This window comes from Aspergillus alliaceus, assembly GCF_009176365.1.
Source record: "Aspergillus alliaceus strain CBS 536.65 unplaced genomic scaffold BDW43scaffold_22, whole genome shotgun sequence".
In the NCBI taxonomy this organism is placed as follows: Eukaryota; Fungi; Ascomycota; class Eurotiomycetes; order Eurotiales; family Aspergillaceae; genus Aspergillus; species Aspergillus alliaceus.
This window is the reverse complement of record NW_022474705.1, coordinates 287,812-303,237: the sequence shown is the minus strand read 5'-3', so window position 1 is coordinate 303,237 and position 15,426 is coordinate 287,812. Positions and strand designations below refer to the sequence as shown.

The following is a 15,426-nucleotide window of genomic DNA, read 5'->3' as shown; positions in this document are numbered from 1 at the left end:
ACACAGTTAATTTACCAGATGGAATCGCAACATCACAAAAATGAAAAATAAAAAGCCCAACTCTGGGAGAAGGAGGACGAGGCAAAACTGGATCAGGCTGGGCTGTTAGACCCCGCCCACTTATGCGTACCCTGGTCGTACATGAGTCCATTAAGATCACCTAACAGCCTCGGGCGCTTATTCCTGGAGATCCCATCAGGTCAACCAATAAGTGGCTACTAGGAATGCAACCTATTTATATCAAACGCATTATTTGGCCAGTGATGTAGTATCGGGATTGCCTTTATTTAATGCACAACTTGATATGTGGCTATAGACATACATGTGTCGCTCGAGTTGAATTGGCTGGGTGTGCAGCGTGCTCAAGCCTTCTGCGCATGAGTTTTCGTGAGACTTTCTCGGGATACCAGCATGACTCAACGATATGCTCTAGTTTATGAGTAACTTCTTTCTAGAATAGAATCGATGGCCTAATCGCGCAATGTGGTAGCATAACCGGCCGAAAGATAGGGTTTGATATGATCATGTAGTTGGTGGGTCATGACTAATCCTATCAACTACTTGCCCCTCCACTTCACGTACTAACTTCCACGATACATATCCAACAGTTACTGCTGGTGTTCTGTAAGAGAATTGGCAATTTTCTGTCAGAATGTCCTTAGTCGCTGTGGGTGCATGTTACGTTGATACTATTCTCACGTTGGTTGGCACTACCTACAGTGAGCGCTTGAATCCACGTTAGCTCACTATCTATATCCAGAACCCCTCACTACCCTGGCGAAGATGAGAAGCTCCGCGCTTCGAATATTTCACGGCGACGTGGGGGCAATTGTCCCAACTCTCTTGAAGTCCTCCAGCAATTGACGGGGTATGATGCTTGCGCAACGGGAGTATCTCTGAACCTTGTTGCTGTTCTGCCAGCGAAATCTTCGACTGCTTCTCAACAGATCCGGTCTGTCTTTGAGCCCCGCGTCCAGCTCAGTCACTGTATCTATCGAGAGCAATATGCGGAGCCCGCTTCAAGTTATATTATCAAAAGTCAATCCACTGGGAGCAGGACTATTGTCAACTATAATGAACTACCTGAGATGACGGCGGAGGAATTCAAACGAATTGCAGATGACCTAGGCTCAAAGGCTACTTGGTTTCATTTTGAGGTTAGACTAACTCTGTTGAGACTTCTCGTGTCGTTTCCATACTTATAAATGTTGAATCCAGGGTCGGATACCTGATGTAACGCTAGCATGTATACGATATCTCCGGCAACAATTTCCATCCGTGCGGATTAGTGTCGAGGCAGAAAAGCCTGGACGACAAGGCTTACAAGAACTCGCTATGGAAGCTGATGTTGTCTTCTATTCAAAGAGCTGGGCTCAGGTATTATCTTGGTATCATAGTGTTGAATCTTCTCTCTAATGAATAAACAGGGAAACGGGTACACATCGGCAAAAGAGTGCCTCCAAAAGCAATCGTCACTTACACGTAAAGCGTAAGTACTAAAGGTCTTTCTGCACTGTCACGGAAAGCTGACTCGCAGTATCAGGCAATTCCTTTTTTGCACATGGGGTCAGGACGGGGCAGTGGCTCTAGAGACAAGAAGCGGCGACTTGATTCATAGGCCAGCATATACAACAACGGGCTTCAAAGTCGTCGAGTAAGTCACCAATATAAATTGATTCTAGATCAATCTCACTAACACCTTCCAAGTACCATAGGCGCGGGGGATACATTTATAGCCGGTATGCTTCACGCATTAACATCCCGAAGTGATACTTGGGATCTTTCGCAAAAGCTCGGTTTTGCAAATCGAGTGGCAGGAATGAAAGTAACCCAAGAGGGCTTCTCCGGCCTGGAAAGGGCATTAGAGTCTTATCCTTAAATTTATAGTACTCGATGAGCACGTAGAGCTTCTACAAAAAAAAAATAAATAAAATAAAAATAAAATAAAAAGAGGTATTCTTGATAAAGTGCGTCTGATATATATTCCTACAATCTGTGATACTTCAACCTAGTAATGCCTTGTCTTTGCGGTATCTTGTACGGAATTATCAGCCTTGAAATAACCAACACACAATAAATATACTAACCATAAGTACACGACTTGCTGTTTAAAAAATGGTGAATGTACTTTCCATGAGAATTGCATATTTCCGGAGCATCACGTGGGCGATAGCGGCAGAGGTTTCTGGAAGGCGGTGAGCCATAGAAAAATATTCTGCCCGCAACTTTTTTGGAAGCTTTTCGCTGCGGCGATGAACAACCTTGAAATTTTCTTTTAAGTCAGTTTATCTCCAAGTTCACAATGGCAGCGGTATACAAGTCGGTGTCTAAGAAGCAAGCGAAGCAGCTTGCTAGACAGCAAGAACAAGATGACTCAGATGCAGAGATGGCCGACATGGCTGACCTTCTCGCCGATGCCGATGACACGAGCGACAGCGATGAGGAGGAAGATGTGGAATCCTCCAAGAAGCAGCTTGCTGCTGGATTTATGCCCAAGACCCGTGTTCTTATGTTGACTTCTAGAGGTGTCACACACCGGTACGCCTAGACTTCCCTGCAGCGAACCGAAGGAGTGGATTACTGATCGTTATTGCTTTTAGCCATCGGCACTTGTTGGCAGACCTTGCTGGTTTGCTCCCTCATACCCATAAAGAAAGCAAACTTGATACGAAAAAGAAGACCGCCGGATATAACCTCCTTCTGAACTCTCTCGCCGACCTTCATTCATGCAATGTCATTTTCTTCCTCGAGGCTCGCAAGCGTGGCCAAGATTTGTACCTCTGGCTTGCTCGTCCCCCGAACGGGCCAACGCTCAAATTCCATGTTAACAACTTACATACCATGAGCGAACTGAATGCTGGGTTTAGCGGCAACTGCCTGAAGGGTGGTCGTGGTATTGTGGTTTTCGATCGTTCATTTGACGAACAAGGTCCGGTTATGAGCCAGCCAGGCAACGAGTACCGAGGATTGGTCCGGGAGATGCTGCGTGGTGTATTCTCCGTTCCCAAGCGTGGAGTTAAGGGAATGAAGCCTTTCGTCGACCGCATCATTGGTGTGTTCGGCGTGGACGGCAAGATCTGGATTCGAGTGTATGAGATCAGAGAATCAGAGGCCGGAGGCAAGAAGAAGGAGGATGGAGAGGAAGCTGTGAAGCCTACACCCAAGGGCAAGGATGGTCTACCGGAGGTTTCTCTTGTCGAGATTGGACCTCGCTTCGTTTTGACGCCAATCGTCATTCTGGAAGGCAGCTTTGGCGGTCCTGTCATCTACGAGAATAAGGAGTACGTGAGCCCCAACCAGGTCCGTCACGATATCCGGATTAGCAAGGCCGCCCGCCACGCGAAGCGCAGGGACCACGAGACCGATCGTTTCGCCAAGCGGACAAACTTGGGATTGGGAGAAGGCCAGCGCAAACCAGGCCCATTGGACAACAGGCAGCTGTTCGCATAAGTGTTGCTTTTCTGTTTTCTTTTCATTCATTTTGTCTCTTCTTTCTAGTGCTATTAGACTCGATATCCTAAGGGGATGTACATGTGTTTGAGATGCAAGGGGCACCTTATCATGGTCTAAAAGGCGTCTGGTGTGAACAACTAATAAAAGTTCGAATGTTACGATGAATGCCGACACATTTTCCGGCACTAGCTGATTGGAGTTGCTCACTTGTCCAACTTGAATAATCGCGTTCGGGTGTCATTCTCTAGAATCAGTGCGCGCGCACATTATTCGCGGACTGACAGAATATGCTACCGTAGCAACCCAGCATTGTGCTTTGTTTATTCACAGGGCTTAAATATGTATACTCTAGACCTATGAAGATGATAAATTAAGGGCGGAGATTAGATAAGCGCTGATATATAAGAGTCATAACATCCGCTTGCGACTCAACTCCAACCCTCCCCCAACCACCATGGCACCATCCTCGCCGTTCAGCCTATTGCGGCTGCCTGAGCTTGCCTATCATATCACAATGTATTCATACTTTCCTAGAGATCAATCTTGCTTCGTTATGGGCGGCCCCAAGGGTGGGGTCTCGATTTAGTCCAACTCACGATCGCGACGTCAGCGCTGACTTGGATAGCGACTGTCCTTCGTACACACAATTGACTATCCAAAGCAGTATTACTCAGAATATCTACAATTTTGCACCACTAGCATAGGTGAATAAGGTATGCAACCGAAATCAGAAAAAGTGTTGAACGCAGCTAACGATTATAACCCATATCTAGCCACCATGTCATTGACTCTTCTAGCCACGGAGCTATTGCTCCATGTATTTCGTTCATGTGAAACCATATCAGATATATTAAACCTCGCATCAACCTGCCGACGACTTCGTATTGTCTTTACTCAATCCAATAAGCTACAGATCTTCGCCGACATCGCTGAGCGCGAGTTCGGTCCGCTGGACGAGATCATTCAACTCGTAACGCAAAACGCAAGTCAACCAGCTCACTTGAAGCGCACGGCTCCCCTGACCGATTCCCTCCTCAAGCAAATTGTCCAAGCCGGACGTGTCGCCCAGAAATGGGAGACGATCTACCCCGTCAAGAAATGGAAGGCGGACTATGAGAACCGGCGATCATTGACGGATGACGAGCGATTTCGCCTCCGTCGCGCCATCTACCGACTGTGGCTCTACCATCGCGCGTTCCACAATCGTACCCATGATAGATTCGGCCGTCACCTCCCACACGTGGTTACCGAGCGCGCACAACTCCTGCATAACTGGTCTACGCAGGAATTGGCCGATATCGAGGATGTGCGCCTCATTATCACCGATATTGTCCAGAACCATATCTGTCCTAGTAACGGGACAATTCAGCGAAAGTTTCGCAAACGCTACCCGGAAAGTCACCATCAGTTAGCATTTAACATCCATCTGAATTATCCAGCACCCAACAACCCCCTTGGATCTTCTGGACTCTTTGATAAAAGCCCCGATTCCGTCAGCCAGTACTATCATACCGCCCACCCTGGGCGTTCCGCAGAGTCTCCAGCCAAATACAGATCTAGGTTCCGCAATGATTTCTTCCATGACCCCGGCTCGGAAGGCTGGGGCGACGAAATTCCACACTACTACGTGGTGCAGGATATGATGAAGCTCGACCCGGGCCAGGTTCTCTGGCTGCGCGAACATGCGCCGTTAAAAGAGCAAGTTGAGAGCTATGTCCAGTCCCTAGGAGAATGGTTCCGCGATAACGGAGAGACATTCGGCGATACATTTGAATGGGTAATGAACGAGAGAGGCGACGACATCGAAGAATTCAGGGCCGCTATTTCAGACCGGGAAGTCGGAATCGTGTGGGATTAGTACTTGGCATAGAATACGCATAGGCGCTATGGTGTAGTACCATAATAATGCATTACCAAGAAGCTAATGCAATAGCAATCATCGAACCCCCCAAATCCTTCACAAACACACAGATCCCATCAGCAAGCAAGGATAACAAACACACCGAGGGATTACCGGCCACCCACTCACCACATCATAAAATCCCTCATAATAAGCTACCGCCTCACCTCCCTACAGTAATTTCCAGTCTTGTTCCCCAAAATAGAAAACCCCGACTGCAATCTAACCATCCCATCCAGTTCGGTCGTGGATGCAAAGACGTTCTGGAATCCAATCAACTTAATTATACCCTCTCCTTCCTAGTACTCCCTGATCGGCCCACCCTAAACCACACTCAGGGTCAAGAATGTCGACTGGGGCTCTGGGGATGGAATGGAGAGAGCTAAAGAACACAGCACCAATGGGCGACTTCGCAGTGGGTTTTAGAGGGAGTAGGGGAGGCTCCGGCGTGGAATTTAGGTACTAGGGTTAGGGTGGTTAGTTCCAGTGGGGACCTTTGAGCGGGAGGAATAATAATTAATTTAATTTTAATATATTATTTGATTATTTTCCCTCTAGAGATTTTCCATATGTATACAGAGTTATAGTCATGATTATTGCATCTCATGTAAGGATAGGCAGCAGTGAGGCAATGGTGTTGACTGTGACCATGGATTGTTGCCTGATTTATTTGGCTTGCTCATGGTCAATCAACCAGCATTTTTTCTTTTTTTTTTTTTGTTTTGGACGTGGGGCTCTCGCTGGCAGGCTGGTGGGCCGTACGAGACCGCTTTTTTTAGGTGTTGATTGATGCTCCTACTATTCCGCTTGTGATGACGCTTTAGGGGGTTAGTTGATATTAGTTCCGGTGTGATTTGCGCACGCTGGGTTCATAATGAATAGATCGCCAGTTTGGGAAATTGCAGTTTAGTGGTGTTTTTGGATGTTTTATTTCAAGATCGCCAACCATGATATCCTCATGGCGCCTTGGCATTGGACTCTACGTAGACGCCGACAAGAACAAACCCAAACTTCGTTTCAATAACTGGCCACAGGGAGCAAAAGGATACATAGGATGAGGCAGAGCGAAAAAAAAAAAAAATAGAGGCCAAAGAAGCGTGCCAAAGTGAAGACATGCCGGTAAAGAAGAAAATGTCAATTCCATAAGGGGTGAGAACGAATCAAATATAGGAAAGGGAAAGGAAAATCAACAGAATGACGTCTAGGATGAGATGGATGTCCCACAAGCATCGCCATACAATGACCGTATCCCTGGATGCCGTTCCCAACAACGTTCCTCTTGTGTATCATCTCCGCGGAGGCTAAGTAACAGACAAAAAGAAAGATCAAGACCATTCAATTATCACATCACAGAAAAAATAAAAATCGTTGCGGTTGGCGTATCATCCCCTAACAGTAGTAAATCATCTAACAGCAACCCTGCTTCGTCTCAGGGTCCTGCGAAGTGCTGATATCCACCACCGGGCGACGGTCACCAAGACCGGCCTGGCCCGAGTCACCACTGTCAAGAGCCTTGCTGGAGACAATGCGGTAGATTTCTATGAACGCGTGAGCATGGACGAAAATGAGATTTGGTCAAAGGGTACATTGCGAACCTGTAAGGATGTTCTGGAAAGCAAGCTCGACGTTACTCGCATCGAGGGCGGATGTCTCAATGAAGGAGAGGTTGTTCTCGCCTGGCAGCTGGTTAGCAAGAAAGTAGTCGACCGCCGACGTGCGAAACTTACTTGCAAATTGCTTAGCCTCTTCTGTTGGCACAGCCCGCAGATGTCTCAAATCACTCTTATTGCCCACAAGCATGATAACAATGTTGGAGTCTGCGTGATCCCGGAGCTCTTTCAACCACCGGTTAACATTATCGTAGGTCTGGTGCTTGCTGATGTCGTATACAAGAAGGGCACCGACGGCACCACGGTAGTAGGCGGACGTGATGGCGCGGTAACGCTCCTGACCAGCAGTATCCCAAATCTGCGCCTTGATCGTCTTGGAATCCACCTGGATAGAGCGGGTTGCAAACTCCACACCAATGGTTGACTTGGAGTCCAGGTTGAATTCATTGCGGGTGAACCGACTCAAAAGGTTGGACTTTCCAACACCGGAGTCTCCGATAAGCACCACTGTTCAAAAAAAAAAATATCGCATGTTAGTTATATCATTCGGCGAACATAGTCGTTAGAAGTATGAACCGTTGGGTATGTTTGCGGGAGGAAGTGGCAACTTTACCCTTGAAGAGAAACTACCGAATTGCTCAATTAGTTATACAAAACAGCCACGCAACAGCAAGATCAGTGGAGGAATAACTCACATCGTACTCATCGTTAGCCATATTGAATTGTTGTGAGAGCTTGCGAAGCCCTGAAAGAGTAGAGGTTTAAGATTTGGTGGAATTTGACGTGGACGAGTTGAATAGCGATTAAAGCAAAACCGACAACAGTGTGAACGTTGATCCTGGGGAGGGGTGGCGTCTCGTCAGTTGACTATTGAATAAATGCGGGGCGAGAGTAGAGAAAAGCGAGAAAAGCCAGGGGAGAAAGGGTAGCAAAATGAGAACTCACGACGGTGTTATATAATTTTTTTTGGTTAAGGGACAGCGAGGCAGAAAGATAGGAGGTTATCCTGATGTCTTTGGCTTTCCCCTGCCATTCCCGTGCTTCGTTCGCGCTGCCGAGAGGACGCCCCCCCCGGTTTGGGGATAGTGGCTGAATCACGTGATGTTATCGTTTGCCAGTCGTCCCTGATTTCAAAACTACAAAATTCAAAGGGCAGTGTGCGACGGAGAAAATGAGCTAGAGTAGCTGTCTACTAAGTGATGAGATGGCATAATTCTGACGTGAATTATATCTGTGCCTCATAATACGTGTTTACTCTCGGTCATCCGTCGAGACCGAGATTCATAAACACATGACCGGCAGACACTTTTACAAATAGAAAAAGAAAAATAGATGAACTACTTATGGTGGAAGCGACCACCACAATTTGACTCGCTTCTTTGTTATTTTTCCTTCGCAGAAAGAACCATTCCTTTGTTCTCCGAATCGGGCATATTTTTGTAGCCCTTCTGCCGACGACGCCACATCAGCACTGCTGCTCTGGCAGCGGTGCTCTATGGTAATGGCTGATGCCAGTGATGATGATGTCTCGCTTACATCGACTGTTCCTAGCCCACCAAAGGAGAATTACTTTGTTGATACCATTCATGCGGAACGTGAGACTTCCCGAGGGGTTGAATACCTCGTAGGATGGGAAGACTATCCTATCGAAAGGTGTACTTGGGAGACTGCCGCCCAGTTCGATAATGAGCAGACTATCCTTGACTGGAAGGCAAAGAAGCGAGAAATTGAGGCAGGGAGACTGCCGGCCTTCGATCTTGCCGTTTTCGATAGACGCCTTCACCAAGTTGAGGAAGCTTATCAGAAAAGGAAAAAGAAGCGACAAGAGAAGAGAAATAAGCTTACAGAAAAGAAGCTGGAGGAATCAGACACTGATTTCAGCATCGGACCAAAAGGCTTTGGCGACGCAGAAGTTGAGCCAATGACAAGCTGTCGCGCTCGAGTCTCAGACGTATACCCAAACAGTGCGACGGACAGCTCCCAAGCTGCGCCTCCTCCTCCCCGGCTAAGTCGCTGGGGGCCTGCAAGACCACCTTTAGTTGGATTTGGAACTGGGCCGGGTGGCCTAATTCGCTCTCGCCCTCGGAAATCATTCCTTGCTGATTCTTCTGCTCCTCCGAAGATGTTCAAGAATCTCTCAATAAAGAATAGATGTGAGAAGGCCAGGGCTTATGAGCCTGCACCAGACATCAGCCAACTCGAACTCATTCGGCCCTCAGAGTGGCCCTCCACTTCAGCTGCCCATTCAGCCAAGCCGGCATCCCAGAACCTCACTTCCCTCAATGCGCAGAAGACAGGTGGGAGCCCAAAAAGGAGAAGTGGTGATGCTTCTGCTATAGACACGTTTAGCTCTCAGCCTCAGAACTCTTTCGTTGATGATTCGCACTCACCAAAACGTACTCCATCAGACACCAACAGGTCACATCGTGTACCTGACTTTCCAGAGGGTTCCGTTCTTCCACGACGAGAGCCCGGTTCCAGGGCTATTTTTATCAAGGGGCCATATTTTGTCAACCCTGGAGAATTGTTAATTACCATGTATTATGGGCCTGATAGAAAAGAAATTGGTGAAGCTAGGCTGTGCGGTCTGGATAATATCAGAAGAAACAGATTCATGAGGACTAAAAAGGGTAACCGGCTCGAAATTTGGTTTCAACATCTTTGTAACCTCGCAGACTACAATACCCTCTGTAAACAGGTGAGTGAGGTATCCAAAAGCTGGTTTTGCTCCTTTATACCAGTAAGATAGGTTACTAATGGCCATTGTTTACCAGACATACAATGAAAAATATTTGAACAGCTGGATTGAAGGGTTCGACGATTCTGAGCCCAATATTTATAAATTCGGAGAGGAGCTCCGACGAAGAAACCTTGTGGCTATACATACCCCTGCTGTTAAGTCTCACGATGTATTACTTGTTTACCCCCCCAATTCGGAGGACTTTTGGTTCCTAAGTGGATGCTTCAAAGGCCCTCCTAGGGTATTTCTTCACACTGCGGTGAGAAGTCCTTTTGGGCCCCTGCAGCAATCCGTGCTTGGTAATAGCAAGGGACAGCATGGTCACCTGACAGGAGCAAATACCGTGACATATCATCCTTCACCGAGTAACACTGTTCTTGCGAACAAACAAGCTTCTGAAACGTTGTGTGAGCGAATCTACCAAAACCAAGACAACAGGTTCCCAGTTGTTGAATCCCCGAAAACATTCACAGCTCCGGAATTGGATTCAGAAATGAACACTGCTCCGCCACAAACAAATGTTTCAAATTTGAGGGATTCAATATCGACTGCGCAGAGGATTTTGCCTGGCATTGATTCCATGGATATTGACCAGCCTCCCATGACCGCTGCTAGTAGCAACAATATGCAGCCACCACCAACTATGCAAGCTTTCAATCTAGACTCCTATTTTGAGGAGAAATTTGGGATGACGTTCCACACCCTGGTATCAGCGCCAAAGCAAGGGGGCTTATCAGGGTCAGGATCCTTCTGCGTATTGTTCCCACAGGAGCCAGGGGCCAGCGAAGAAGAATGCCAGCTCGTTGTTGAATTTCTCAAAGCACAGAGTAGCGACAGGTACAGGGCCATCATCTATTCTAATCGCACCCCTGAAGACTGGGAAAAGTTCACTCAAGCCAAGACTGGAGTCATTTTGGTATGTAACATCGCAGACATCATTATCAATATATGGACGCGCTGACGGTGAGCAGATTCATGAGAACTTCCTGGACTATTACAAATTACGGAGCCTAAACAAGTTATATATGCAGCCAGCATTCAGCTTCTGGAGCTTCTCTTTAAGCAGAGAATCTGGCGACAACCAACCGCATTTCCGGCGCATGTTTCCAATCGGTGGGGTTGCTCTGATTACTGAAGAGTACATGTCGCATGATCCGCGAGGTACTGTTCTTATACTATCTTGGTTCCTGGACTTCGCGAAAAGCAAGAGACCAGGGACCTGGAAACTGATGTTTCGCCCGGATATTTTAAATTGGCTACAGAAGCAAATTGATACCGCAGAGAATTCGAGATATCTGTAAGTCGCTATGCATGGCGATTTGTTGATGATTTCAGACTAATAAGAAAACTAGGTGGCTCGCGATGTACCAATTTATGATGCAAATAATCGCCCTTGCAGGTGCGAAATCCAGGGAGATCCTCACTGGCGCTGAATCCGGCTATACACAAAACCCTGTCATCTCACCCTCGAAACTTCCATTGTACGGATCTCGTACAGAGCAAGATAACCCAGAGGTTCCCAGGGGTCTGACACAAGTACAGCGAAATGCTGACCATCTTATTGAATTTTTCGCTGGCTGGGCCCTGGTCAACTGCCACCAGTACCGAAAGTTCTACGTTTTCACATCCGTTGGTCCATATCAGCGGTGGGATGAGTGGCAGCATCTAGACATCCGAGTGGACACCACAGCAATCATGAAATGCCTGTCGATCGATCCTAAGTCTTCCTGGGGAAAATTGAAGGAATCCCTGTCGGAGACGAGATCTCAAACCCCCTTCACACCCCAAACTCCTAAGGCTAGCTCTTCTAGCGAGTCAGCTGCTTCGTGGGTTACGCATTCTTGTAGCCCTCCACCCAAACACCGTTATCCACAGCCATATCAGTGATTGACGATTCGTCGGCTATTTGAGAGAGTGTATGCTCGATACTGAGCTTTGATAGCGTTCGTTCTGTACATTTGCGATATTTACATGCCCTATGATACCATTGTAATATACCAAACAATTTCACGCTTCATGACTATAATGTACTGGGGATGGAGAAAACAACGCAATGACTGATGAATAATGCGACACCAAAGGCAGAGTGAAAATCACCATGAGGAAGCAGGCTGAACCCGACATCGCAAAACGCCTCACATCACATAAAATATTTACAGAGCATGGTATACTAGAAAAATCATCGTTGACTGCCTACCAACGCACGTCATATACTTGATGCGCAGTGTCCAACTAAATTAGCAATTGGTGCCAATTAAAGGCCTGCTGCGCGAGTCCTGTAATCGCGGAAGTTGGAGATCGTAGAATTCTCCTGTACTTTAGCTTTTTGACCTCTCATTTTCTTCTCACGCCGCTGCTTTTCTTCCCACTGGCTCTCTTCCGTCGCGATCATAGCGTGAAATCGCCCACCTTGGCCACGAGACAGGTAAATGGGTTTCTCTTGACGACTTGCTACCGGTTCGGTTATGAGGACGAATTTCACGCTTGAACCTGGTGTTTCAAACATGGCGTCACTAAGGATGGTTTCTAATTCGGTTCTAAGGGCGCGCGCACCGGTACCCATTGTAAAGGCATTGGTGGCAATTTTATGCAGAGCGGGAGTTGTAAAGCGGAGCTCGATACCTGATAGAGAGAACAAGGTTGTGTACTGCGCTAGGAGGGAGTTGCGGGGTTCGGTGAGGATCCGAACAAGTAAGGGCTGCGACAATGCGGAGAGGGCAGCGGTGACTGGAACGCGGCCAACTAATTCGGGAATAAACCCATAATTTTGTAAATCGGTCGGATTAATTAGGTCGAGTGCGTTGAAGTAAGTTGGCTCGCCATCGGCAGAATAAGGACTCGCAGAAGTGAAGAAGGGCAGATATTTCTTGTATAAAGCCTCTTCCTCTGACCCTGGCAATATAGGAATAGGCTGGTTGTTTGCGGCCGCGGACTGTCCTGACCGCTCATCTGAGCTTGAAGGCGTCCGAACAGGCTGGCCAAAGCCGATGGAGCCGCGCGATATCCGATCCATGACTACCTTGTGTAACCCGACAAAAGCACCGGAGAAAATAAACAGAATGTTATCCGTACGTACGTTATAGACCTCCCCTTTCTGCGGCATGACCCCGCCATTGGAGGGCGCATACGCCGAGTTTCCTAGTGGGCTGTTTGATGGATATGTATTGGGGGTTCCACCAGCACGAGGAGCGTTCTTCTCCTGTTTTGCTTGCACTTGCACTGTTGTACCTTCGATGATCTTTAGAAGAGCCTGCTGAACTCCTTCGCCGCCGACATCTTTGCCATGACTAACTTTGGCGGCTGCGATTTTATCAACCTCATCTAAAACAATTATGCCACGCTCCGCCTGTTCGACATCGTAGTTGGCTGCAGCTAGGAGCCTGTGGACACACACCTCAGCATCTTCTCCGATGTACCCAGCTTGCGTGAATGGCGTGCAATCTGAAATGCTAAACGGCACTGACAGTACCCTGGCTAATGTTTTGGCCATGAGAGTCTTTCCAACGCCGGACGGCCCTAGTAAAAGGATGTTTGACTTCTCTAATTGGGTCGGTGACGAGTCTGTGAGCTCAGTTTGGTTTAAGGCGGATGATGATAAGCTCGCGTCAAATGGTGCGCGGGCAGTACGTTGTTGCCCTGGAAATTCGTCTGCTGCATATGTTAGTTCAACTCCATGATACATACGTAGTATCCGGTTGTATTCTGGTCTGAGTAAGACCTACCTTCTACAGGGTGAGACTGACGCCGCGCACGCTTCGCTAATAGTTCGACTGCTTCCTCATCACGTCGTTGCAATTCTTGCACGCGTTGATAATGGTTATATACAGCAACACTGAGTATTTTCTTCGCGCGGTCCTGTCCAACCACAAACTGATCTAGGTACTGCTTCAATGTTTTCGGTGTCACTCGGGGAGCTCCGAAGGCCGGCGTAGATCCCAAGGGCCCAGGAGTCGGCAATCCGGGTTCATAGCTACCGCTCCAGGGTTGGTTTGTAAAATCCGAGCGGTTGAATTGGGACAGCGTCGGAAAAGACGCAGAACAGCTGGTGAAGCCAAGTCGAGGGAAATGAACAGGTGAGCTCGGTGCGCGCCGATAGCGGAGAACTGAACGGCCGTGCGCCCTGAGAGGTACACCAGGCCGTATGGGCAGCCACAGCATGACCGGGAGGTAAGTGTTTTATGAAGCAGGAGGCGCAAAGGAGGACTGTAAGAGGGAAAATTAAATACCTGAAAGGGAATAATTCAGACGGTGTGGGGGTTCGAGCTGGAGTTGAGTTGGAGGTAGGGAAGATGACGCCGCTAACACTAGTAGATAAGATGGATTCCAGCAGATAGTAGCTTTCCCCGCAGCACGTGATCCATGCTTATCAGCCGACGCTATCCGCAGTCATAGTTGGAGGCTACTACACCTAGTCCAAACACGCTGTTTTGTCCTTTAGAATTGAGATTTCGTTTCATTATTTGGAAATTTATAAAGGATGCGGGATTGCTAGAGGTTTAAATCACTAGACACTCATTGGGTTGCCGAAACTGCAGAACCTTTGGTCACTTGGAAATCAGCATGGACACCCTCTGGCGTAAGCCTATTCATTCTCGGTTCCGTCACTGTCTCTGGACCTCCCAGCTGATATGAGGGATCATGTCTGGTCCAGCAAGAAGCCGTATGCCTCCCTGAAGCTGACAGAGCCACACTCAGAATATAAGTGACAACCTTGAGCTGAAGTCTTCTTTGGTGTAATGCAACATAGCATCTCTGCGGTTGACTAGATAACAGCCGAGCGATAATTAATGGTTGGCATGTAAATACGTTGCAAACTGTACCAACATATAGATTGAGTTGTGGCATGGAGAGCTCGTTCCCGAGACGTAGTAGCTTGGTTTCCGGAGGCTTAGGTGAGCTTCTTCGGGGGCGATATTTTCATTTCATTGCCTTGAAAGCGGGCTGCTGTTCCATCGTTTGCGAAATAAAACTGCGAAGTGCGGCCCAACGGTTCGACGAGGAGCCGGTCTGGGTGTCTGATTCTGCATTTGGCGGAGCAGTTACCTCAATATTTGACAGCTGCGCCATGTTCTTTGCAAAACGATCCCTTTCGGTTTGTTCTAATCGCTGCCTACGCTTCATAGCACCAGGCTTATGCTTCAGAGTCTTCTGTTTAATGACATTCACCTGATTGCTGGGATCATTCATTTCGACCTCGGTCTCTGGCAAGGCATCGGCAAGCGATTCAAGGTTGGCAACAAGTTTCTTGGAAGCCCGTCGGCGTTTCGTAGTCTTTTGAGAGTTCTTCTCTATCTTGGACATTAGGGCAGCATGTTTAATTTGGCGTTTATCTTTCTTGCTCGTTCGAAAATCGTTCTCGAAAAGGTTAGACTTGGACGAAGGAAGAGCGCCTCTACCTGAAGCCGGCATTTTCACGGCTGACTGCCTCTTAACTGATCTAATGGGAGCCTTTACGGGAGTTAGCGGAACGAATTTTCATGTGAGAAGTAGGTTGACGTACCATTATGGTTTCTATCGTTGTGCCGAGAAAGTTGATCAGATCGCCCGGGTACTCCGAGTCTTCACGATAATAATTCTGTCTCTGATTCCGATGGGTGCGTGCTTCTAATCCTGATCTGGACTAGCCCGAACACTATCCCTTGACCCTGGTAGCCCCTGGGCTCACCGCCAACGTGACTGCCCCCTGACGAGGTTTTCCCTTCTTGGGATGTTTATCCGTCCTA

General features: G+C 47.8%; 7 protein-coding genes across 7 annotated transcripts; 4 read left to right on the top strand and 3 right to left on the bottom strand.

Annotated features, from left to right (window-relative positions):
- The first annotated feature begins 318 nt into the window (after positions 1-318).
- On the top strand, positions 319-1,908 carry BDW43DRAFT_276389 (ketohexokinase). The gene is made up of 7 exons (XM_032041953.1): positions 319-533; positions 609-699; positions 761-1,157; positions 1,219-1,377; positions 1,428-1,489; positions 1,544-1,654; positions 1,708-1,908. Exons 2-7 carry the CDS (start codon positions 653-655, stop codon positions 1,877-1,879), a joined length of 948 nt encoding a protein of 315 aa, XP_031900307.1. The 5' UTR covers positions 319-533; positions 609-652; the 3' UTR covers positions 1,880-1,908.
- Positions 1,909-2,250: 342 nt separating this feature from the next.
- On the top strand, positions 2,251-3,792 carry BDW43DRAFT_276383 (ribosome biogenesis protein BRX1). The gene is made up of 2 exons (XM_032041952.1): positions 2,251-2,538; positions 2,601-3,792. Exons 1-2 carry the CDS (start codon positions 2,303-2,305, stop codon positions 3,448-3,450), a joined length of 1,086 nt encoding a protein of 361 aa, XP_031900306.1. The 5' UTR covers positions 2,251-2,302; the 3' UTR covers positions 3,451-3,792.
- A 126-nt stretch (positions 3,793-3,918) lies between these two features.
- On the top strand, positions 3,919-6,015 carry BDW43DRAFT_276381 (uncharacterized protein). The gene is made up of 2 exons (XM_032041951.1): positions 3,919-4,166; positions 4,227-6,015. The coding sequence occupies exon 2, from the start codon at positions 4,232-4,234 to the stop codon at positions 5,309-5,311; it is 1,080 nt and encodes a 359-aa protein (XP_031900305.1). The 5' UTR covers positions 3,919-4,166; positions 4,227-4,231; the 3' UTR covers positions 5,312-6,015.
- Positions 6,016-6,040: 25 nt separating this feature from the next.
- On the bottom strand, positions 6,041-7,987 carry BDW43DRAFT_276373 (Rab family GTPase). The gene is made up of 5 exons (XM_032041950.1): positions 7,659-7,987; positions 7,577-7,589; positions 7,081-7,470; positions 6,949-7,029; positions 6,041-6,891 (listed from the first exon to the last, which is right to left on the bottom strand). The coding sequence occupies exons 1-5, from the start codon at positions 7,677-7,679 to the stop codon at positions 6,761-6,763; spliced, it is 636 nt and encodes a 211-aa protein (XP_031900304.1). The 5' UTR covers positions 7,680-7,987; the 3' UTR covers positions 6,041-6,760.
- A 225-nt stretch (positions 7,988-8,212) lies between these two features.
- On the top strand, positions 8,213-11,774 carry BDW43DRAFT_87926 (putative Chromo domain protein Chp1p). Its single transcript, XM_032050639.1, has 4 exons — positions 8,213-9,661; positions 9,738-10,619; positions 10,675-11,000; positions 11,056-11,774. Exons 1-4 carry the CDS (start codon positions 8,459-8,461, stop codon positions 11,588-11,590), a joined length of 2,946 nt encoding a protein of 981 aa, XP_031900303.1. The 5' UTR covers positions 8,213-8,458; the 3' UTR covers positions 11,591-11,774.
- Positions 11,774-14,240, bottom strand: BDW43DRAFT_87901 (putative ATP-dependent Clp protease). Its single transcript, XM_032050638.1, has 2 exons — positions 13,426-14,240; positions 11,774-13,351 (listed from the first exon to the last, which is right to left on the bottom strand). The coding sequence occupies exons 1-2, from the start codon at positions 13,859-13,861 to the stop codon at positions 11,958-11,960; spliced, it is 1,830 nt and encodes a 609-aa protein (XP_031900302.1). The 5' UTR covers positions 13,862-14,240; the 3' UTR covers positions 11,774-11,957.
- A 380-nt stretch (positions 14,241-14,620) lies between these two features.
- On the bottom strand, positions 14,621-15,112 carry BDW43DRAFT_311179 (FAM207/SLX9 family protein; the record flags this gene model as incomplete). Its single annotated transcript, XM_032047133.1, has 1 exon — positions 14,621-15,112. One exon carries the CDS (start codon positions 15,110-15,112, stop codon positions 14,621-14,623), a length of 492 nt encoding a protein of 163 aa, XP_031900301.1.
- Between the last annotated feature and the right edge of the window lie 314 nt (positions 15,113-15,426).